Source organism: Pseudonaja textilis, chromosome 15 (genome assembly GCF_049901715.1).
Source record: "Pseudonaja textilis isolate UNSWEBS1 chromosome 15, rPseTex1.2, whole genome shotgun sequence".
NCBI lineage: Eukaryota > Metazoa > Chordata > Lepidosauria > Squamata > Elapidae > Pseudonaja > Pseudonaja textilis.
The window spans coordinates 2602598-2626941 of NC_142004.1; the positions used below are offsets into that span (position 1 = coordinate 2602598).

The following is a 24344-nucleotide window of genomic DNA, read 5'->3' on the forward strand; positions in this document are numbered from 1 at the left end:
CGATAACCTGAATGGTTTCAAAATGTTTTCTTTTAGGAATCAACTTAACAATGAAAACAATTGTGATGCCATACTTTTCAACTGTCGTCTAGGCCAGAAAAGAAAGAGGAATATTCTCGTAGCAATCTCTCAACAGTGTAATTTGATTTGGAACTAATTATTGGCAAAAAGGAAAAAAAAAAAAAGAATTGCACATCAGCGTCTGATGTAGAATGGAATCTATCAGGACTGCGAAAGTCTTTTAGCTCTAACAGAATCTTTTGCATTTCTGTTTTGCAGCTTTCAAGAGAAGTGGAGAGTCCAATCCCATGATTCCCAAAGGACTTTCCAGGTAACTGCTTTGATGACTGCTTTTACCCCTGATTTTTGCGAGGGGCTCTTCTTCATGAAAGGAGATGACATCTTGGTGGCAAGAAATACATGTTTTACAGAGTAAGTCGCGAGTGAGCCATGAATTCTTGAACAGCTACAAAGCCAGAGGTGGTACTCAGCAGGTTCTGACCAGTTCTGGAGAACCGGTAGCAGAAATTTTGAGTAGTATGGAATACCACCTCTGACTGGCCCCGCCCCATCTATTCTCTGCCTCCCAAGTCCCAGATGATCAGCTGGGTCTCCTTTGGTTGCCCTGCAGAGGAGAAGGGAGCTGGAAAGCAGGTTAGTGGGGTGGGGGGAGGGAATGGAGATTTTGTAGTACATCCTTCCCCTGCCACGCCCCCCAAGCCACGTCCACAGAACAGGTAGTAACATTTTTTTATTTTCACCACTGCAACAGCCACAATCCGCTTGTTAGACCAACATTTTCTATAAATAAAACGTTTGTGGTTAATTTCATTAGCATTTGTGCAGAAATACGGAAGATGTCAGTTACTGTTAGATTCTAGCAGTAGTTCTATCGAGGAAAAGCACTGACCAAGTGATGAAATAGAGCAGCTCTGGTTGAAACTAATTCATGGTGACAGAGGTAAAGAAGTGTAGAGGTAGAAAGAGAGGCAGAGAGAGAGAGAGAGAGAGAGAGAGAGAGAGAGAGAGTGACAGAGAAAGAGACAGAATGACAAAGAGACAGAGAGGGAGAGAGAGATTTTGAACAGTCACTAAATGAACTGTTGTAAGTCGAGGACTACCAGCAGGGTAAGACTGGGCCGGGAGGGGGTGTCTGCTGGCTTTTGCCATTCCTAGCTAGAAAAAGAGGGAAAGGAAAAACCAGCGATGCCAGGAACAATGTCTTTGTTGATGCCAATCCCGCAGTGAGATACAAGCAGTCGCTTTGTCCCAGAGCGGGCTTGGAAGGCTGGTGAATGTCTCCTCTGTGCCGCGGAAAGTGGGAGGGGAGTCAGCCTGGGTAGCGGTACAGTAGCCGGAGCTGAACTGCCGAGCGTTTTTTTTTTTTCTGCGGAAGGGTCAGGGGAGGGTCCCGTAAAATCCACGAGGAAAAGAGCTAGCCCTAAGTGAGAGAAATCGGGTCCGAAGGCTAGAAAAGGCTTCCTGGAGGACTGGGACGGATCTCCCTGAGGAGAAGCTGCCCCATGTCGGAGAAGCGTCACCTCGGTTTTCTTGGCGAGCTCCCCTTCGACACACACGCAAAGAAGAAGGCGTGCAAGAAATTGCTTAAGAGGGAGGAAAGGTAAGATGCAACACCCCCCCACCCCACCCCCCCACCCCCCCACAGCAGGGGATAGAAAACCAAACAGGAAAGGAAAACTCCACAGCGAGCGATCTCCAGCAGGAGGAAAGATATGTTTGCACTGACAGGTGTGCCAGTTGATAAGGAAAATATATCGGGACCTGAGGGTGGTTTTTAGACGGGGAGCGGGGGGACCTACTTACTTCTTCTGGGACTGCTCGAAGAGAGATAAAAAAAGCAAGAACTGGTTTCAACTGGCTCCGCTTATCCGAAGGGCTTTAAATTAAAACTGGAAGACGAGGGGGTTGTCCTTCCACGCTTGGAAAAGTGCGTCCAAGTTCTGGTCACCGTTACACAAAGAAAGAGATCCCCAGGCCCTTAGAAAGAGCGCGGAGAAGATCCACCAAGGTGAGAAGGGATCTGCAGGATGGACCGTACAACGAACCGTTGAGGTAAGTTTCTTAGTCTCGTGGAGAAAAGGACTAGGGGGTGATATGATAGCAGTCTTCCAAGGGGAACCTATTCTACGAAGCTCCTGAGGGCAGGAGGAGGAGTAACGGATGGATGGAAACTTGGCTCCAGCCTGGCGCTAAGGAGACATTTCCTGACAGGGAGGACAAATTATTCAGTTGGAGTGGCCTTCAGAAGTTATGGGTGGTCCATCACTTGAGGTGTTCAAGAAGAGACTGTAGAACCGTTTGACAGCGATGGTATATTATAAGGTGCCCTCCCTTGAGCAGGCGGTTGGGCTAGGCTATCTCCAAAGTCTCTTCTAATCTCGCTATGCCATATTCTGTGTTCTCACTGGCATGGTTTCAAGGGGGTGGTTTCAGCCCTGGTGAATTCTCGCTCCAACCACGCTCTGTGCATGAATGCGTATTTATTTTTTCTGCTTCCTTTGCATCCTCTCTCACATTGTACTAAATTCTCAGCTACGTCCTATGTAAAAGGAGCACTCAAAAACAACTAATAGCTCATAAATCCAACCAAAATCCAATCAACCCAGGGGTGGGATTCTACCAGTTCGCCCCTATTCGCTAGAACCGGTTGTTAACATCCTAAGTAGTTGGGAGAACCAGTTGTTAGAAGAAATTATGGGCCTAATCCTGTAAGGAAGGCAGGAAGGAAACATTCTGGTGTTGCTTACAGAAACTGCCTCTCCGTTAACCCTTATTACATCTTGGCAGGACTAGACTTCCTGTCTCTGGAACTTCTCCGGAGGTTTTTTCCCCTCCTTTGCTGGTACTTTGCTTGTGTGGAGTGGCCATTCAAAGTTACAGTGGCACTGAAAAAAGTGACTTATGACCATTTTTCACACTTACGACTGTTGCAGCATCCCCACAGTCATGAGAGGCGTGCCTCGATGTGAGTGATATTGAGTTGGCCACACCCAGCCAATAACATGACCACCAAGCCATGTCCACCAACTAAGCCATGCCCACAGAACCAGTTGTTAAAAAATTTGAATCCCACCCCTGACAGGGATGGTTGAAAATTGAAACTCCCTAGGACTAAAAAGCAGGAAAGGCATTCTGAGTTTACTTCCAAGTCGTGTTTTTAAAACAAAAACAAAACACCAAATATTGTTTCAATAACGCCCACTAAAATTCAAGCTGTTTCTTTCAGGTGCTGTTCAGAATTATTACTCGTTGCCATGCGCCCTTCTGTGGGAAGTGGTGAGAGAAACAGTCACGTAGTAAACCCTTCCATGTTAAAGAGCGAAACCTGGAAAACCCACCCTGAGACATCATGGGTGTGCAGGTGTTACTGCTACCCTCTCTACCACTGGGGCATATTAATCATTAACCTGCAGGCCAAGGTAGAGGATGGGAAGAGAGGACGGGCGGAGGTCACATCCGTAGCCCTTGACCGGGCAGGTAAAAGAGTCCAGTCTTTCTGGAATTGTTTTCAAGCCCCCTCGTTTATAGAAGAAGAAGAAGAAGAAGAAGAAGAAGAAGAAGAAGAAGAAGAAGAAGAAGAAGAAGAAGAAGAAGAAGAAGAAGAAGAAGAAGAAGAAGAAGAAGAAGAAGAAGAAGAAGAAGAAGAAGAAGAAGAAGAAGAAGAAGAAGAAGAAGAAGAAGAAGAAGAAGAAGAAGAAGAAGAAGAAGAAGAAGAAGAAGAAGAAGAAGAAGAAGAAGAAGAAGAAGAAGAAGAAGAAGAAGAAGAAGAAGAAGAAGAAGAAGAAGAAGAAGAAGAAGAAGAAGAAGAAGAAGAAGAAGAAGAAGAAGAAGAAGAAGAAGAAGAAGAAGAAGAAGAAGAAGAAGAAGAAGAAGAAGAAGAAGAAGAAGACAAATAAATACGATATAAAGGGACCCTTCAGCTTAAAAGAACTCTTTGTTCCCAAAGGTTCTGCTCAGCTTCGCAGAGTTTGGAAGCCGTCCGCTTGCGTTCTTGTCACTTTTTCAATGACGTTGTAACTTCGAAACGCTCACTAAACAAATTGTTGTAAGTCGAGGTCTACCTGTGTATCCAAGGAGCCACGTAAGATCTGATGGCCATGTCCCCAGGTGCTTGTGCCACGGGGTGAGCTCTGGTGACAGATAATCCTATTATGCCCTGGAGCAGGGCTCTTCAAATTTGACAGCTTTAAGACTTGTGGACTTCCACTCCCAGAGTTCCTCCTCCAGTCATGTCACCTCAGGAATTCTGGGAGTGGAAGTCCACAAGTCTTAAAGCTGTCAAGTTGGAGACTCTTGCCCTGGAGCATCTTAATCCCATACCCTTGGAGCTGAAGGCCTTCTGTCTTGTAGGCAGACTGGCCTAGTCCTGCTCAATGGGCACCAAAATACCTGCAGGCAGGGAGCTGCTCTGTGTCTAAAAATCACATTTCTCCTTTTTTCATCCACCAGGGAAATATAATATTCTGTCTTTTTAATATTTCCTAGAATATTTCATTCTTCTAGGAGAGTGGTGGGGGTGCTAACTTTCTACACTGCCAAAGACCCTGGAGGGGAAAGAAGAAGAGCTGTTTCAAAGGTCCAGGCGGACTTTTGTTGTGGCCTGCCAGCAGCCAGCGGAGCTGTGGGCACACTCGGACAGTGAAGAGGTTGGAGGAGGAACAGGGGCCAGTCCGGGAGTCTGGGGAAGGCTCTGACGAGGGCTCTGCATCGGAGGCAGAGATGGAGCCAGGGCCCTCTGACAGTTATCAGCTGCCTTCGGAATTGGAGATCAGCGGGGAAGAAGAATAGCTGGAGCCTGTTCCTGAGGTGCGCATGTGCAGAGCTGCCAGGAGAAGGGAACAGCTAACGAACAAGGACCAACTCAGGAATAAAGCCACAGGTGGACGGTGGGGAATTTATTCCTCCCATGGGGAATAAAGAGGAGGGAAAGGGGAGTGGGCTTTGCAGGAGACAATTAATTCATTTAATGAGGGTGAAGATTTGTTCCTGACTCCTTGCCGAGTATTTTCTGATACAGCTGATGCTTGGAAGCCATCAGCCTGGCAGCTCTCCAAGCCTGATAAGGTCTGTGGTCGTAAATCACTCTTGAAAGACTGTTTGCCAGGACATTCGCTGGATGCGAATGAGAAGAATTCACACTAGCCTAATAAAAAAAGGGGTTTTTTGTCGGGACGAGGAGGAGCCTTGCTTCGTGATTTTGGAAAGCCTGGGTCAGAACAACTCTCTTTGGCCAGATGAGAAAGAGACCAGGAGCACCGCTCTCTCCATTGAGATTCGTCTTTTCGTCGCCAGTTTGTATCAGGTTCCTCCCGAGTTCTGTAGGATCTCCTGCAGAAGAAGGTCAGTCGGAGACAGAAGCGGTGGTGTTGAATGTCAAGGAAAGGAATAAAGGAGCCTTGTTCCCCATTCAGGATCCATTTACAGTTTCCATTCATTATTCATCGGGGAGGAAAATCTCAGCTGTATCAAACCGGCCCTCACAAGACACACACAAAAAAAGCCCACCCACTCCCTTCCTCCGTGAGATCTTGACCAACGTAGACAAAGGCAGCTGGCAAAATGGTCATTCTTGGGAGCTTAGGCATCCTCTGCGCTACAGAAGAATTCAGATCCCCCCCCACCCCTCCAGCATTTTTGGACCGCTGTGTAAACAGGACAAAATCTCACGGTTTTTGAGTCCTCCCCTCAGTTGTAAATTATGAAGAGGAACTGACCAAGGAGAGGTTCAACCTGGAACTAAGGATAAATTTTCTGACAATGAGAACAATCCACCGATGGAACAGAAGTTGCCTTTGGGAATTGTGGGAGCTTCATCCCTGGAGCGTTTCAAGGAGAGATTGGATTGCCATTTGTCAGAAATGGTGTAGGGTCTCCCGCTTGGGCAGGGGGTTGGACTAGATGACCTACAAGGTCTCTTCCAGCTCTGTGAACCTGTTAAAAAAAATCCCAGGCAACCCCTAGCTATGTCATTCCTTTGAGCCGATTTCAAATAAGATTACATTATACTTCGTATAGGGAGGCGGTGGCTAGGTGGCTAAGATGCTGAGCTTGTTGATCAGAGAGGCCAGCAGTTCGGCGGTTCGAATCCCCAGCGCCGCGTCATGGAGTGAGCTCCTGTTCCTTGTCCCAGCTTCTGCCAACCTATCAGTTTGAAAGCATGTAAAAAATGCAAGTAGAATAATAGGGACCCCTTTGGTGGGAAGGTCACAGCGTTCCGTGCGCCTTCGGCATTTAATCCTATCAGCCACATGACCACGGAGACGTCTTCGGACAGCGCTGGCTCTTCTTCAGCTTTCCCTTACTATACTTTGTCCACGGACCAGGATCTGTGAATAGAAAGCATTGTATGCAGAACCTTCTTCCTGTCACCTTCCCAACTTACGTTCGCCTTCCAGTTGCGGCTTGGGTCCCCTCTGCAGGCCCGCCGTGACCCTCCCCGCTCAGCCCTGCAGGCCCTGGATACAAATTCCCTCGTCCTGCCACAGAGGACAACCCTGCTGCAATGCAGTCGCTCTCCTTCTGTACTCCGGCACTCTTTCAGTCTTGCAAATAAGCAAGGCTTCCCTCCTGTCCAGCTGGCGAGTCCAATTCCTCTGGACTCCTGCTGGCGACAGGCAGGCGCTGTTGCCTTTGATTGCTCTCTCTTCTGAGCTGACTCCGAAGAAGCAGGCGGCAGTGGGATGCAGGCTGACCGAGCGTGCGTGTGGAGCAGTTATCTCTGCTTAGAGAGACTCTACACCCACCCACCCACCCGCTTTCCCTCCCGAGTAGACTCTGATGTGGTTATGAAAGGGGACTGCATAACCACCAAGGGGGAAAAAACCGCCAAAGTCAGCTAGAAACACCAGCGTCCAAACAGCTTCACCTGACACCCGGGGTATGTAGGAGGCGCTGCTGCTGCTGCCTCCTCTCCAGATTGAATTATTAATCGGGAACTTCACCTCGCTGCTCAGCCTCGCTCCCTTCCCACCTGCAGAGGGTGGGCTGATGGAAAGGTAGGTTCACCTTGGCACCTTCCGATTGTCATCGGTGTCTCCAATTGTAAATGCTTCTGGTTTTTTTTTTTGAACAGGGCTTTAGATGATAGTCCCAGCAGTGATCCGATGCGGTGATTCAGTGCAAGAGAATCCAAGGAGTTAGACTTTCTCCAAGCCATGTGTTATTTTACATAGTTCTGATGAGCCAACGTTTCCCCATGCTTGCTTGCTTGCTTGCTTACCTGCCGAGTGAACGCTGTCATCCTTTCCCTAACTCTCCGTTTCTCCGATTATCGTACAAGGTTTAAAGGAAAACCTCTCCATGATCGGTTTACCCTCCGGGATTCCCGAAGAGCAGCTGTCGGCCATTTGCTAAGCCACCATGAATCCAGAGGCACCGTGGCTCGTATTTTGTATTGGGGCTGGACCCTCCAAGGTCCCCCTTCCAGCTGCATTCCGATTTTCCTTTTACGTAGGGATTTGTCGCGCGAGGCGAACCAACCGTTGTTGTCGTTTTCTCCGTTTCTTCTTTCAGACGATCATGATGTCGCCCCGAGGGAAGAACTGGAAGTCCATGGGTAAAGGCCTCGTCCTTGGGACTCTGCTCACCAGCTTCATGCTGGTTCTCTATTCGTACACTGTCCCACCCTTGCAAGTCGGCATGACCGAGTGAGTGAATCCAGCGTAGGCGGGGCGACCGCAGGGGTGGGCTTCAAAAATGTGAGCAACCGTTTCTCTGCCCAATGGCTGGGTGGGCAGGGCCATGGTGGGTGTGGCCTAATCAGCCTCCTGCACCAAGGGGAGGGGGGCGTTTTCACCCTCCCCGGGCTCCAGAGGTTTTTCTCGAGCCTCTGGGAGGGCCCGAACCTCCTCCCCAACAGAGGTGGCGTTCAGCAGGTTCTGACCAGTTCTGGAGAACCGGTAGCGGAACTTTTGAGTAGTTTGGAGAACTGGCCAATGCCGCCTCCGATTGGCCCCTCCCCCCACCCCTTTTCTCTGCCTCCCATCGAGTCCCAGCTGATCGGCTGGGTCTCCTTTGGTTGCCCTGCAGAGAAGAACGGAACTGGAAAGCAGGTTAGAAGGGTGGAGAGGGAATGGGGATTTTGCAGTATATCTTTCCCCTGCCATGCCCACCAAGCCACGCCCACCAAGCCACGCCCACCAAGCCATGCCCACCAAGCCACGCCCACCAAGCCACGCCCACAGCTGATCAGCTGGGTCTCCTTTGGTTGCCGTGCAGAGGAGAACGGAGCTGGAAAGCAGGTTAGTGGGGTGGGGAGGGAAAGGGGATTTTGCAGTATATCCTTCCCCTGCCACGCCCACTAAGCCACGCCCACCAAGCCACGCCCACAGCTGATCAGCTGGGTCTCCTTTGGTTGCCGTGCAGAGGAGAACGGAGCTGGAAAGCAGGTTAGTGGGGTGGGGAGGGAAAGGGGATTTTGCAGTATATCCTTCCCCTGCCACGCCCACCAAGCCACGCCCACCAAACCACGCCCACAGCTGATTCAGCTGGGTCTCCTTTGGTTGCCGTGCAGAGGAGAACGGAGCTGGAAAGCAGGTTAGTGGGGTGGGGAAAGGGGAAAGGGGATTTTGCAGTATATCCTTCCCCTGCCACGCCCACCAAGCCAAGCCACGCCTGCTAAGCCATACCCACAGAATCAGTAGTTTAAAAACTTTTTTGAATCCCACCACTGACCAGAGGTCAATAGCAGGTCTGGAACATTTGCTGAGCAGAAAAGGAGTGACAACGTCTCCTGGATTCGGGGGGTTGGAGAGAGAGAAAAAAGCAACAACCCTTATTTATTTTTCCTTGTTTTTTAACTTTCCTTCCACCCAGGATTCCCATCCCTTATTCATGCTCGTCCTACCGCAGCCAGGCCCGACTCTCTGCTTCGGGGAACAGCAGCCAGGGCTCCCCAGGAGAAAAATGCCTCCCCAGGCTAAACATCATGTTCCTGAAGACCCACAAAACAGCCAGCAGCACCCTCGCGAATATCCTCTTCCGCTTTGGGGAGAAGCACCGCCTCAAGTTCGCCTTCCCCAACGGGCGCAGTGATTTCTACTACCCGTCCTTCTTTGACCGCAGCCTGGTGAAGGACTACCAGCCCGGCGTGTGCTTCAACATCATTTGCAACCACATGCGCTTCCAGTACGAGGAAGTGCGCAAGTTGCTGCCGGCCGATGCCTTCTTTGTGACGGTGCTGCGGGACCCGGCCTATCTCTTCGAGTCTTCTTTCCATTACTATGGGGGCCTCATTCCTTTGACCTGGAAGTTGTTGGGAGACGATAAGCTGTCCGAATTCCTCAGGGACCCTTGGCATTACTACGACCCTAAAAGCTTCAACGCGCACTACCTCCAGAACCTCCTTTTCTTTGATTTGGGCTACGACAGCAACACAGACCCCAGCAGCCCCCTGGTTGAAGAGTACATCCGCGAGATCGACGGGCGTTTCCATCTGGTCATGCTTCTGGAGTACTTTGACGAATCCCTGGTGCTCCTGAAGGACCTGTTATGTTGGGAGCTGGAGGACATCCTCTACTTCAAGCTCAACGCCCGCAAGGGCTCCACTGTCTCAAAGCTGACCGACGAGCTCTACCAAAAAGCCACGGTTTGGAACCTCCTGGATGCCAAGCTCTACCAGTACTTCAACACCACGTTCTGGCACAAAGTGGAAGCCTACGGGGTGGCCAGGATGGCGAAGGACGTCGCCAGGCTCAACGAAGAGAACGAGAAGATGAAGAGCATCTGTATCGACGGGGGCCATCCCGTGGACGCCAACGCGATCCAGGAATCCGCCATGCAGCCCTGGCAACCGTTGGGCGAGGAGTCCATCCTGGGCTACAATTTGAAAAAGAGGATCCACAAAAAGCACCGGAAAATTTGCCGCAAAATGCTGACCCCCGAGATCCAATACCTGACGGACCTCGGGGTCAACCTGTGGATCACCAAGCTATGGAGGTGGGTGATGGATTTTTTTGCAGTGGTAAGAGGGTGAGGAGGCCCCTCGCCACGTGGTAAGCACCTCTTCTCTCCACTCGTTTGGTTCCTTGCCTTTCTACTCTCTTCTTCTTCTGGTTGGTCAGGCATATGCTGAACTCACCTTGCGGCCACCGACTGACGGGAAAATTATCTCTAGAATAAAAATGTTCCCGAAGGTGAATTTTTTTAAAAAAGAGAAAAGTTGACCAAGGCTTGTAACCAAAGTAGGGAGAGAAGGTGCTGTACCTATGACTCGATTTTTGGCTGGACTTTCGGGCAAGAAAGAAAGTATAACTGAAGCAGAAGGCTCAGTCTGCATTCTCAGCTCTCGGAGGTCGTTCCGCCGTTTTTATCCTCCCGATGAGCACGGTGAAAACCAGACCAAGAAGCTTCCAACCAGTTGCAGTATTTGGCCACTCGGAATCTCAGTTCTCTTCTCAGAGCCCAACTCTTGTGGACCACAATCGCCACGAGTACAATATGAGTGCGTGGAGATAACGTGTTGGTACATCGTTTCTTTTCTTTGTGAGTAGGAGGACTGGATGCCCATTTCCTAGAAGCAAATCGAACAGGTAGCTTGCCCCGAACGATGGGAAAGAGAGAGAAGGTGCCTTGGTGGAGCAGTACAATTTTTCGTGTACGTTGAGCAGATCTGCCCCCAAAACACGGTTGTGACCTCCGAGTACTGTAATTTTCTGCTGAAATTTTGGAGCACCAAATCCTAGTTTTCAGGGAACTTTGCGGAGAGAGAAGCCAGGTGCTCAATTTGGCATCGCTGTTACGGTTTTATAGTGCCGGCATCCCTGTGTGAAACTTATGTATTTGCAGTGAGCTACACGTGCTATGAATGTGTATTTCTGTAACAGGTGCATACATAAATTCCCCCGTTGAACCACAGTGGTATTTTGTTCGCTTGCCTTTACTATGTTCTCAAACCGGCGCTGAGCATTTTTGTCGCTTGCACGAATGGGAGCTGAGTGTATGCTTCCCTGGGTGCCTCAAATCCCTCTCTGCTTTAAAATTGCACACAAAAACGGTGTAAAAGGCAAAGATGGATTTTTCATGAATTCACAGCATTCTGGGCAGTCCATTCTGGTCAACGAACACCAATGTAAGTCCCCTTCTTGTAATTTCAGGGAAACTGAGGCAGTGGATCATGGCCAGGAGAATTGCTACTCAGTAAGAGGCAGAGGATTGGCCAGGCAATTGGTTTTTTTTCACAAACTTCTCTTTTAATTGCATTGGGTGCTTACAGAGAGAATTGATTTGGAGTCGTCTTATGGATTTCTGAATTACAGATTCCACTGTGGGCGAGACTGGATGTATCTTGCACCGACTACTCTCAGAAACCATCAGTGTGCAGTGTGGTTTCTTTTGCTCATAAATAACATGTTTTTGTTTTCACTCAGTAGTTAGTAATAAGTGGGTTTCTTTACATATTCTCTTAAACATTTGAGTTATCAGCAAATAGGCTGAAAAACCAAAGAAAAACATTGCCTCCTGAGGCACCCCAAACATTAACTGTCACTTACCCAAATCCAATAAATGCAAGCTATTCTCAAACAAAAGTAAAACAGAACCTTGATCATTTCTGGGTTTCAAACCCTATCCTTGGGGGAACAGGATGTGATGATAAAAAAAAACAGGGGAGCTGCAAATGGTATTAAAAGATAGCCAGAATAAAACACTTTGGGTTTAATTGTTGGTGTCCGCAGAATGCTTGGATCTTTGTGAGTGGGTGTCTGTGTGTGCAAACGTCTATCTGTGTGTTTTGTGTATGGTCACCCAACTGAGCCTTGAAACATCTTTTATACCTCCAGGTGCAACAAAAACCCACCCTGGTTTCCTCCTTCAAATACGGGCTTGTTATTCTAACTACCCAGAGCTAATAACCTCAAAGATCTCACGAGTATTTTTCCTCCCTCCGAGGAGACCTTAGTTCCCGCACAATGGGATCCAGACAGGGGTGGGATGCAAATTTTTAAACTACGGGTTCTGCGCCTTAACTGCTACACTAGTGGCTTATCAGGTATTGAACCAAGTGACCTGCCATACCTGTCACACCCTGGGTAACTTCCAAGCATCCTCAAAATCATTTGCAAACATTGGGCACCTACAATGAACAGTCCAAAGAATTTGCGTCCAGTGTATCCTGAGTTATTCATTACCTCTGCATCAAAGCATGGTGTGACTTCCTCCATCTCCAGATCATACAACACCTGCTCTAAAAAACAAACAAACCAAGATCAAAAGTATGCTCACCTACATAATATTATTTGAAACCCACAGTTGTCATGGAGTCTAGGAATTCCTGAGTTTTACCGAAAGCCATGGCAAGGCACGGTGGTTCTTTTAGTATAGTTTATCTTAATAAAATCTAGTTCTGGTCTTCCTCCAGCCTAGTCTACACCTTGTAGAGCTAGCTGGCTGGCTGGCTGGCTGGCTCAGTATGACATGTTATCTCCAAACCAATCTGGCTTGCTTGGCAAACCATGATTAAACCTAACCCAGCTGTTATAGACCTTCCTTTGTTAAGTTATGAGATCAACGCAGCCCATTGCCTCAGGCTGTGCGTTCTTCAAAAATGATTCCAAAGAAGTTTTTTTGTTAATGTGGACTCACAACCCCTAAAGCATCCTTGGATTCAACCCATACACATTTGTGTGAAACTTGAATATCCTCTGGCTAGTTTCATAAACAGCAGAAAAGAGTTAACGGTCGCCTGAGGTCAGAAGACTTCATCTGAATTCTCTTTGAAGCCCTAGTACAGAGGTCTCTAAACTCGGCAACTTTAAGACTTGTGGACTTCAACTCCCAGAATTTTCTAGAATTCTGGGAGTTGAAGTCCACAAGTCTTAAAGTTGTCAAGTTTGGGGACTTCTGCCCTAGTAGAAACAATCAACACATGTTCAAATATTTTGCTGGCCCATAAACTGGCTTGCTTGCAAACCCCAACATTGACAGCTTGTAAACTTGCTATGTTGGGGCAAGCTCAGACAATTGTGGTTTCCTCAATAAACCCTGGTTTAACATGAGATGGTAACCCAGGCGCACATAAATTTGCTTCTGTGCCTTTCATAAAAGCATTGAGCACGAACCACTAAAGACAGAACAATAAATGGTTGTGAAATGAAGAGGGACAGTGGCCAAGTAGTTGAAAAATTGTCCTTGTCAATTCTAACATCTGGTTGGGGTCAGGGATCCAGCTCACATGTCATTCTGAGCAATGGTTAATTAAACCCTGGTTTATCAAATCAATATTGACCGAGGTTCACATCTCACACTAAGCCAGTCTCCAAACTTGGCAACTGTTAAGCCTTGTGGACTTCAACTCCCAGAATTCCCCAGCCTTGCTTTACCTTTCTAAATGTTTCAAGCCGTTTCTCGAACATTAAAATCATTCCAATTGTCTGAATCCAAATTCAGGTTTGATTTATTTCCGCCCCCCAGTTTTGAGTACCTGTCAGCCTTTTCTGGTAGGTCTCTTTGCTGGCCCCTCCAGAGCAAACCAAACAAAAAGAAAAGAGAGAGGAGAACTCTACCTTCAGTTTGGGCCTTTCTTCTTGAAAATTTTCAATAATGAGAAGACCAGGTGGAGCCTCCAGCAGCACCTGTGTGTTTCTGGGTGGGGCTATCTCTGGGGAGGAGATAAAGAGATGCTCATGAGACAGAGCCTGGCTTCCTTCTTCTGTGTTGCAAGCGGAGAGCCAGCAAGATGGGACTTCAGAGGACCATTTTCACACTCTTGGTCTGGATGCTGCTGGAAGCCACGACAGCTCAAAGGGGTAACCATGGTTTTTCCTCTAGGTCACAGCTGAGTTAGGAGGAAGTGGCTGCAAGTGAATCTCATTCTCTCCACTGAAAACAAGGCTTTTTTTTTCTGAATTGCAAGAAAGTGGTGGTGGAAATAGAAACGCGTTTCCGCTCCCACGTTCTTCTGATGGAGTTTTAAGGAGGAGCTGAACCTGGAATTGTCCACCATGAAATAAACTTTGCTTTGGGTGTATTGTGTGACCCCCCCTAGGTGGCATGGTTAATCTATGGTTTAATGTGCCTTGAAAAGCTAAAAAAAAACCAAGATCCTAGATTAATGGAATAAACTGGTTTAGTGAATTATAAGCAATGTGGCAAGTGATCAGGAATAGTGGTTGACTTTATAATTTACACTAAGCCATAGTTTCCAAATGCTACTGATTTGTAGTTCAATCATGGTTTATTGCATTAACGCAAGCGAGTTAATTATATATTAATCATAATGCATGTGAAATAAAGCTTCCCTTGAGTTCAGCTTGAAATCTGATGACCACCTAGACCCCCCAAAATATATTTTTAAGTCTCCCCCCCCAAAAAAGGTCTGATTTAGAGCTCTAACTTAGCCTCCCATCCAAACTGTAACCAGACCTCCTCCTGCTAATCTTCCAAGTTTAGACAAGTTTTTATAGGTGCTGTTACCTACCAATGGAAACCATAAACCATAAACTTGTGGGCCGGAGGTACAGCAGCTAAGTTGCAAACTCACTTTTCATTTTGTAGACCAGAGGTCTCCAAACTTGGCAACTTTAAGACCTGTGGGCTTCAATTCCCAGAATTCCTCAGTCAGAATTCCTCAGTCAGAATTCTGGGAGTTGAAGTCCACAAGTCTTAAAGTGGCCAAGATTGGAGACCCCTAACCCAAGGAACGAAAGTTGTTATAGAATCTGGAAGCCCTGTTAGAAATACCTCGAAACCTCCTCCTAGTAACTTCATGCACATGTCCCTCAGTAACAACAGCAACACAACTTGTGTTGTCTTCTGCGTAGGATGTCTTCTGGCTTCCTGGGGTGGATTACGTTCTAGGACTTCTTGACGTTCTCCATCCAGACCTGGTGATCCGTCAACTCTTTCTCAATCAACTTTGATCTTTCCCACAGTTCCTGAAAACTCCGTTATCTATAAATGCAACAGGACCAGGGTCCATCTGGCTGTCAAAATGGACCCGTGGGGGACTGGCGTCAGGCTGGATCCGGAGTTTCTATACCTGGGCAGCTGCCCTTCTTCACATGTGAACGATGCCTTGGCCTTCTTCCATTTTCAGTATTCGTTCAAGGAATGTCGCTTTGCCCGACTGGTAAGGGACGTTAAGATTTTTCCCTTGAAGTCCGGAGTGGGAATTTGGCGAAAGTTGGTACTGAAAAGCAAGGACTGGAAGTGGACTTGGGCATCTCGGTCTCGGGACCCTTCCTCATTTGTGCCCAAGCATGGCACAAATATCCTTCACCCCCCTCCTAGTGACAGGGCTCTGGCAGTTATTCCCGTTTAAATCATGAGTCTCAAGCCAAACTTCTAACACTTAAAGAAGATTTATTAGGAGTAAACATGCCGGTGCTGCCTGTGTGAAGTCGACTCTGAGACACATAATCCATTGTCACCCTCGACTCTGGTTTTCCCCCACCCCCTGGGTGTATCATAATTCATATTCTCTAATGGGACACATCCATAGCCAAGAGTCATCAATCATGCTCTCCAGTTAGAATTTTGCTCCACAGAAACTTCAGTCCCTTAGTTACTATCTTTGAAAAACTATTTATGGAATGCACTTTCCGTTTCCAAGCTGCTACACTGCTCCCCCTCCCTTTCTGCTGGCAACTCTGAAAAGACCAGAAAAAATATTTTATGAATTGACACCTAGGTCTTCATGAGGTGGACTTAGGTTAAAGTGGAGAAATACGCAGGGACCTGAAAAGAAATCTCAACTTTCTCTTATTCCCAGTGGGACATTTAGGATGCCCTTAGCTCTACCAGATTAAAGATGAGCTACCCTCTTTTAGCCTGACATTTTCAAGGTAGATCAAATGTAGTTTGTCCCACATTATCTTGGAAGGTACTCCGGGGATTGTCAGTCACAGGGGACCAAACTCAAGTCTGCCATTGGCAACACATCTGAAGAGAAAGGCTGCTTTGGGGCAAGGAGGTGTTGAGATCATGCTGGCTGGGGAATTCTGGGAATCTTTAAGTTACCAAGGCTGACAAACACTGGTTCAGTAAACATCCTGACATTCACGTAACATTCTGGTTCTTGCAGACATCTGGCCTCATGGTCGAGTACACAACCCACCTGGTATACAGACCAGTATCCAGCCATGACAGTCCCTTCACAGAACGGATTAATTGCACAACCTATGAGTAAGTGCTAAGTTTGCAGAACTGTACTCAAGGAATAATGGATGGATGCTAGGCAGCACAGCTGATCTGGAAAGAAGAAATTATTCCTAATATTTCTTTTCAAAAACAGCTTACCCAAATTGCTGCTGCTGTCCAATCGTATCTTTTTCCCTTTGCAGATCTTAATCTCGGGAAGTTATGGATCAATTAAATTCATTGTCAAAATGTATTTTTATGTAACAACCATAGTAATATTCAGTCAGTAGATGGCAATGTTTGCAAGTTTTAATCTATGGTATATCTGTTATGCCCTTTGGTTCTAAAAAAGTTTCCTGTTACAGTTAGTTAAAAACAGTTGAGCAGTAAAGCACATGGTGGCTGTACACCCTGCTTGATCCGTATATAGAAACAGAATATCTAAAAACAAAGAAACTGAAAAATGCGAAATGTCGGAATTGATTTCTTTTTCAAATATACCACAACTGACAGGGTTCACTGAAAATGAGCACTAAAATTCTGGGAGTTGAAGTCCACAAGACTTAAAGTTACCGGAATTAGAGAACCCTGTGTTAGAATACCCATAAATCAGACTTCCAGCAATTTGTGGGCTGCCTGTTTGTTGAGCTGTTCAGGCACCCTGTGTTCAGTTCAGGCTCTAATGGACAAATCTCACCCCAACCCCCCGCCTTTCTAGGACACAACGCCTGACTCCTGCCCGAGTTACGGGTTCTGGCTTGCTTTCTGCTTCCAGTGGATTAACGTTCCGAGGGACATTTATGAACGGTAAGCAGAAATTTAATTTAATTACTTATTCATTGAGCCCCAGAAGTTGATTTAGGACTCCCTGCTTATGGTGAGCTTTCTAAATTTTGCAAGCCCCTCAAGAGTCACTTATGTATAAGTTGGGCAGCTATATACATGTGTTCAATGAGTAAATTAAAACCTGTTGCAAGTCCCTTGGTTTTTCTCCCACGGCAGAGGACTTCAGTGGCCCTTCGGATCTGTCGGTCTTTCTCTTGGGGTCACAAATCCATATCGAATTTGCAGTCCAACAATTCTTCCATCAGCCACTGCGGCTTTTTGTGGACGAGTGCATCGCGGCCGATACAGCAGAACTGGGCAGCTCCTTCAGAAATTACACCGTTATTGCAAACCAAGGGTGAGCACTTTCCATCAGCTTCCTTTTTTTGGGCTTTGGCCAGTAGCAAGGAAAATGAGGCATTCACACGTGCTCAAGATTCGTTTGCTTAATCCTGCATGTGAGTGTCCCTCATCCAACAGAGACCCCCCCCAAAAAATGATTTGTTAAACTAAAATCACCCCGATTCTTCAGGGTGAGACGCTGCCTATAATAAGACGGATTTCCAGGAAGGTGTTTGAATGCTGATGGGTGTTTTTCCACTTTTGTGTGTGTGAGACAGGTGTCTGCTGGACAGCAAGTTTGCAAATTCGCGATTCCTCCCTCGACACGCTCCCGACGTGCTCCGTCTGTCTCTGCAGGCCTTTGAATTTGCGGGGATAAACACCGACGTAAGGAACGGAAGATGGTTTGCCTCAGGCTTTCTCTTCTTGAAATAGGTTGAGATTTTCGCTTGCCCTGACATATTTTTCTGAGCAGTGGTGAGGACTAGGAGCTTGAGCTGGGGAAAAGTGAGGTTTGTTCTTTGTGATGTGTCCTTCGGGCTCCTCCCAAAGGACCTCACATCCATTAAGTAACATAAGGGAGACGCCCTTCGGGGGAACCTGTTTTCTGCACCGAGTTCCATCCCAAGGTCTGGAAACGAGATTGGATTTGATTTTGTCATTTTGTTTTTACTTATATTTAATTTTTATTTTTATCATTTTTTTAAAATTTTTATATTAGGTTTATTTTTATTTATAATTTACCTGCAGGGGGATTAATCTGGATAGGTAAAGTCACAAACCAACTTTATTCTATCAGCTGCTACAGGAAATCATTATTTATATACTGTAGATAAGACAGAATACAAGGTTGCATAGAGCCAGACAACCAGACAGATGAGGGCAGCTCTGCAGGAAAATCTAATATGAACATTGTTTTCTCTGAAATCCTTTAATTTTCAGGTTTACCTGCATTGCCAAGTTCTCGTCTGGGAACCAGCAATTGTGACTAACCCCACAAAGAAAGCCTGCTCATTTAAGAGGGATACAAACAGGTAAAGGTCAAAACTACCTAGTAAGACTCTATTCCTATTATTCTCATCCTTCCTAGTACCTATCTCTTCCCACATGACTGTAATGGTGTTGCTTGTATCTTTACAATTTATATTGTTTTATTTGTTTTCTAGTATGATTTGATTGCTTATTAGTAACCTATGACTATCACTAAGTGTTGTATCTTAGGATTCTTGATAAATGTATTTTCATTAGGGTCTCCTGCTTGGGCGGGGGGGGGGTTGGACTAGATGACCTATAAGGTCCCTTCCAACTCTGACTATCTGTTATCTGTTATTTTATTTTTTTTTCTTATGAGAGCATATGTACCAAAGACTAATTCCTTGTGTGTCCAATCACACTTGGCCAATAAAGAATTCTATTCTAAAGAATTCTACTCTGAAGGAACCAGGGTTTATATTTATGCTATTATATATGTCTCCAAATTAAGGTGGTTTTAAATTCTAGTAAACAGGTAGTCCTCAACTTACAATAGCTCATTTAGTGACTGTTTAATGTTACAACATTAAAAAAAAAGCGACTTGGGACCGATTTTCACACCTAGAATCATTGCGGTATCCCCTAACAGTTGTGGTTAGAATGCAGTCCTGTTGACTGCCAGCAATTTGGCAGTTCGATCCTCACTGGCTCCAGGTTGACTCAGCCTTTCCGTCCTTCCGAGGTCGGTAAAATGAGGAGACCCAGTTTGTTGGGGGGGGGCAAGAAGCTGACTCTGTAAACCGCTTAGAGAGGGCTGGAAAGCACTAAGAAGCGGCATATAAGTATTAAGGGCTATTGCTAAGGAGTGGGCGCAGCAAGAAAGGGTCTTGTCCCAGGGGTGACTTGAATTATTCACCCCCAACCAAATGGAGGTTCGGGGTCTGAAATTGTCTCCTCTCTTGCAGGTGGGAAGTTCTGGATGGGACGGCCAACGAGGTTTGCAGGTGCTGTGACTCGGTATGTGAAACCGCTGGTTCTCGTCACAAGAGAGAAGTCAAAGGTACTTTCCCCTTTCTCCTTCCCTTCCCTCCCCTCTTCTCTCCTCTCCTTCCCTTCCCTCTCCCTCCCTCCTTCCCTTTCTTCCTTCCCCAGAGTGCTGGAGAGAGGACAAGGTTGTGAAAAACTGGTCATTCCCAACACCAGCACCAGGAGAATTTAGAAATTCAAGGAAAGAGATTTAGGGAAACTTTTCCATATGCAAATGTTTGAAATGGAACAAGAAAGCCATGCCCAGATTTTGGGAAAGTGCCACATGTCAAAAAGCAGGTTCTCCAAGTACTGTTCCGCCTCCCCTTCAACACGAATCGCTTTCTCATTATTGGCTACCTGATCCTTTTGGATTAAAGGTGGCTTCTCCCTAAATTAGCTTGACTCCTGGAAGACATCGGTAAAAATATCTTGGCAACAACATGGACATGTAAATAGTTTGCCGTTGCTTACATGCTGAAGCGTTCGCTTATAGTTTATTTAGCTGATAGTTGTAGGATTTCCTGGTGGTGACTCATCCAGGGTCTAGAACCAGATTCCACTTGGCTCAGCTTCTGAGCTCAGGCAAGCTCAGCAGTCAAACACTCAACTTTGAAACAACTGGGGTCACGTCCAAAAACTTTCTCAGATCCTTAGGCTTAGGATGACCAACGATGAACGCTTCTTGCTAAAATAATACGTAGCGAAGGGAATAAAAGATTCCTTGTTTTAATCAAATCGATGGAGACACGCCGAATGCTTTCACCTTCCTCGTTAAAAGAGAGGCGGTGGCAACCAAGTTAGACTTAAAGCTGGGAGCGTGGGAAGAATTCCCTTTTTCAACCCCTAAGGAAAACTCTGCCTTGTTCCACTTCAGATCCGGCTTCAGGAGTCGATCCCTTGCAATCCGACTGGTTGGTGGTCGGTCGCTTGACGGTTCGGCGATCTGCACCCAGCGGGGGAGACTCTGAGCGGCGTTCCAACCACGGCCCCCCTCACTGAGGGCCATCGAAGCAAAGTAAGCCAGGAGCTATCCATTTAGCAGCCAGTTCTTTCTGCTAATAGGGGAGAAGAAAGGAGTTATTTCTGCATTTTAACTGGCTCTATTCTGTTCTCAGGGTGTCCGCAGGGTATGATTTAAAAACAAAAAAAAAATCAGGTTGCTAGCCAAAATAAGTAAAGTCAAAAATCTGCCTGTGTTCCTAACAGATACTCAGAGTTGGAAGGGACCTTGTAGGTCATCTAGTCCGACCCCCCTGCCCAAATGGGAGACCCTACACCATTTCTGACAGATGGAAGTCCAATCTCTTCTTGGGAAGCTTCCAGTGATGAAGCTCCCACAACTTCCGAGGGCAACTTCTGTTCCATGAGTTGATTGTTCTCACTGTCAGAAAGTTTCTCCTTATTTTCAAGTTGAATCTCTCCTTGTTCAGTTTCCACCCATTATTCCTTCTCTGGCCCTGGAAAATAACTTGACCCCCTCCTCCTCTCTATGGCAGCCCCTCAAATATTGGAAGATGCTATCCTGTCTCCCCTGGTCCTTCTCTTCCCTAGACTAACCAGGCCCAGTTCCTGCAACCGTTCATCGCATGTTTTAGTCTCCAGTCCCCTCATCATCCTGGTTGCTCTTCTCTGTACTTTTTCTAGAGTCTCAACATCTTTTTTAAAGTGTGGTGACCAAACCATCTCTTTCTGGTTAGTTCGATTTAGCTTAGGTTGTATGAATGGTCTGGAAGCTATGTGTTATGACCTATTAACATGGGCAAAGCTAGCCAGTTGTGGCTTATTCCACAACTGTTTAAACCAGGGGTCCAAAAACTTAGCTGGCTGGAGAACTCTGAGAGTTGAAGCCCACAAGTCTTAAAGTTGCCAAGTTTGGAGACCTCTGGCTTAAACAAAGCACTATTTACTCATTTATTCAATGGAATAATTTATTCAATGATTCATTATTCAATTAAATCATATTTCCCCTTCTTTTGGCAGGAGGGAACATTAAACTCTGAGGTCACCCATTGTGGGCATCCTTCTTCCCGGAATCGCTGCAAATAGCCACCCTTGCCTTGGCCTTCTGTTTTTACAACACTTTTCTGGAAATACTGGACCTACCCAGCAGGGATGTTGTTAACTTTGGAGCCGGACAATGCTAACCGGGATTGTGGCTGTGTATCTATGCTGCTGGGAACGGACTAAATTAAAAGCAACTGAAATGACTTTGCTTGGGTTGATGACATCCTTGAGGTACAAGACCAGACGAGCTGCCAGTACGAAAGGACAGGGACAACATTTGGGTTCAAACATGGGGATCTAAATGAGATGGGGCTTTGGACCCCACCCTGGGCATTAGGGCCACACACTTTATTCTCTATAGATTCAGTCTATGTGGTACCTGGCTCAATAGTAGTAACTGTGAGGGGGATCTCGGAGTCGTAGTGGACAACCATTTAAATATGAGCCAGCCTTCTGCAGTGGCTGCCCAAAAAGCCAACACAGTTCTAGGCTCCATAAACAGAGGGATAGAATCAAGATCACTTGAAGTATTAATACCACTTTATAAGGCCTTGGTAAAGCCACACTTGGAATACTGCATCCAATTTTGGTCTCCACGTTGTAAAAAAGATGTTGAGACTCTAGAAAGAGTGCAGAGAAGAGCAACAAAGATGATAAGGGGACTGGAGGCTAAAACATACGAAGAACGGTTGCAGGAACTGGGTATGTCTAGTCTAATGAAGAGAAGGACCAGGGGAGACAGGATAGCAGTCTTCCAATATTTGAGGGGCTGCCCCAAAGAAGAGGGAGTCAAGCTATTCTCCAAAGCACCTGAAGGCAGGACAAGAAGCAATAAGGATGGAAATGAACCAAGGAGAGAAGCAACCGAGAACTAACGAGGAATTCTTTCACAGTGAGAACAATTCATCAGAGGAACGACTTGCCACCAGAAGTTGTGAATGCTCCAACGCTGGAAGTTTTTAAAAAGATGTTGGCTAACTATTTGTCTGAAGTGGTGTAGGGTTTCCTGCCTAGGCAGGGGGTTGGACTAGAAGACCTCCAAGGTCCCTTCCAACTCTTCTCTTCTAAATGCCCTTTTTCACACTTGAGCCTTTTCAGGGGTCTTTAGCAGAGGTGGTATTCAGCAGGTTCTGACCAGTTCTGGAGAACTGGTAGTGGAAATTTTGAGTAGTTTGGAGAACCAGCAGATCTCACCTCCGACTGGAGATTTTACAGTATCCTTCCCCTGCCATGCCCATCAAGCCATACCCACGGAACCGATCGTAAAAAATAATAATAATGAATCCCACCACTGGTCTTTAGATGTAGATTGGGGTCCTCCACCCCATAGCAGCTTAAGCAGAAACCCATTTTCCCTTTAAATCAGCATCGTAACATGGCTTGGTGTGCTGTCGTTTTTTGAAGCCTTTGAGTCAGTTTTAGAACGTAGAATCAAAGGGCTGGAAGGCGGCTTGGAGCTCAAGTAGAAGACCATATAATCCTGGTCAAATGGTTGTCCAGTTTCTTCTTGAAAATGATGCAGCACCCACAATTGCAAGAGGCAAGCTGTCCCACTGGTTGTTCTCTTCCAGCTTCTTGGATGAGAAGCAAAACATCTTCAAAATAAAAAATAAAAAAAGTCCAGTTGCCTCTTGAAAAAGCACCTTTGGGATTTAAGTTACTAAGGTAGACAAACATTGCTCTACCTGGTCAGCTTCCTACCCCCAAAACCAATGCTAAACCACACCTGCAGGTGACTGAGCTATAAAACCATAATGCTTTATCCAGTGCACACAATGTTCTGAGTTTTGTTGACAAATGAAACCAAAACACAACCCGAGGTCTGTTTACAGGCCCACATTGGTTTATTGGATTTTGTGAATTGGTTTTGCATCCCAAACAAGACATGGAAATCCAGCTACTGGGTGTGCATGTAACACAAATCATTTGGTTATTTAATGTGTGCTTTGGTGTGTTGTATGAAGGTGACAGTGTGCCGGTAACATGTTGGTGAGCCCAACCCGCGTGGCTTGTAAATCACAGCTTAGTGCATTATGCAAAAACAGCCAATTCTGGCATTCAACAAACTCACCTTTTAAATTTTTTATTTCATTACATTTCTTTAAAAAACCCATACAAAAAAACCGAACTGATGAAAACATGAAAACTATAAACACAAAAGTGAATACAAAAAGTACCATCAAGATATTTATGGATCAAACTATATATGTATGAACATTTCCAATTTTTTAAAATGTAAAATATCAAGACATTTATGCCAAAGGGATACATGGCATATCATTTTTAATTAACAGGAAAAAAAAAAGCCTTTTTGGTAGAAAAAAAAAAGTTAACCACCATTAAACCAGCCACTGTGAGAGATAACCGATCAGAGCTGGAGACCTGGTTCTCTTCTGATAACATGGATTACGATTCCCACCCTTTCTTCACATTGGCCATGTTGGCTGAGAACCATGGGATATGAAGTCCAACATTTTGGGAAGGAGCAGAGTCACTTTGTCTTGCTCCAGTGTAAAAAAGCAAAATGTACACACACCGTAGCAGATCCGTTGTATAGTTGCACCCTTGCTGTTTAAGGAAAAGAGGCCCCCTGGACCTCATTTGGTCTCCAGCTCCCATCGACCTGAGCCACTAGAAAAGGAGAGAGAGAGCTGGCTTGGATTGCGGTTCAGGGATAGGTATCAATATAGAATATTAATACCACTTTATAGCACCTTAGTTAAGGCCACCATTGGAACACTGCATCCAGTTTTGGTCACATTACAAAAAAAAAAAGACGCTGAGACTTTGGAAAGAGCACAGAGAAGAGGAACTAAGATGATTAAAGGCATGGAGAACAAAACATACGAAGAACGGTTGCTGGAATTGGATATGTCTAGTGAAAAGAAGGACTAGTGGTGACATAGAAGAGAAGAGAGAAGGGAGAGGAGAGAGGAGGGAGGAGAGGAGAGAAGAATTGGAAGGTATCTTAGAGGTCTTCTATTCCAACCCGCTGCCCAAGCAGGAGACAGTATACCATTGCAGACAAATGATAGCAGAGTTCCAATATCTCAGGGGCTGCCCTAAAGGAGAGGTAG

General features: G+C 46.2%; 2 protein-coding genes and 1 long non-coding RNA gene across 4 annotated transcripts in view; 2 read left to right on the forward strand and 1 right to left on the reverse strand.

Annotated features, from left to right (window-relative positions):
- LOC148124622 (uncharacterized) overlaps positions 1–12800 on the reverse strand; it is a 125965-nt gene extending 113165 nt beyond the window's left edge. Inside the window, exon 1 of the long non-coding RNA XR_015739600.1 lies at positions 12769–12800. This is a non-coding gene — a long non-coding RNA (uncharacterized LOC148124622). The remainder of the gene's footprint in view (positions 1–12768) is intronic.
- GAL3ST1 (galactose-3-O-sulfotransferase 1) lies at positions 628–10875 on the forward strand. 2 transcript variants are annotated; one of them, XM_087913073.1, is made up of 3 exons: positions 628–1621; positions 7534–7667; positions 8836–10875. In XM_087913073.1, the coding sequence occupies exons 2-3, from the start codon at positions 7540–7542 to the stop codon at positions 9992–9994; spliced, it is 1287 nt and encodes a 428-aa protein (XP_087769199.1). In that variant the 5' UTR covers positions 628–1621; positions 7534–7539; the 3' UTR covers positions 9995–10875. The 2 variants fall into 2 exon arrangements, with proteins under 2 accessions (XP_087769199.1, XP_026577992.2); XM_026722207.2 differs by lacking the exon at positions 628–1621 and adding an exon at positions 1823–2073.
- A 2097-nt stretch (positions 12801–14897) lies between the features above and the next one.
- Positions 14898–21471, forward strand: LOC113450897 (zona pellucida sperm-binding protein 3-like). The gene is made up of 9 exons (XM_026722213.2): positions 14898–15085; positions 16040–16140; positions 16814–16902; positions 17098–17278; positions 17541–17649; positions 18205–18296; positions 19200–19294; positions 20138–20278; positions 21244–21471. Exons 1-8 carry the CDS (start codon positions 14948–14950, stop codon positions 20260–20262), a joined length of 930 nt encoding a protein of 309 aa, XP_026577998.2. The 5' UTR covers positions 14898–14947; the 3' UTR covers positions 20263–20278; positions 21244–21471.
- Positions 21472–24344: the final 2873 nt, after the last annotated feature.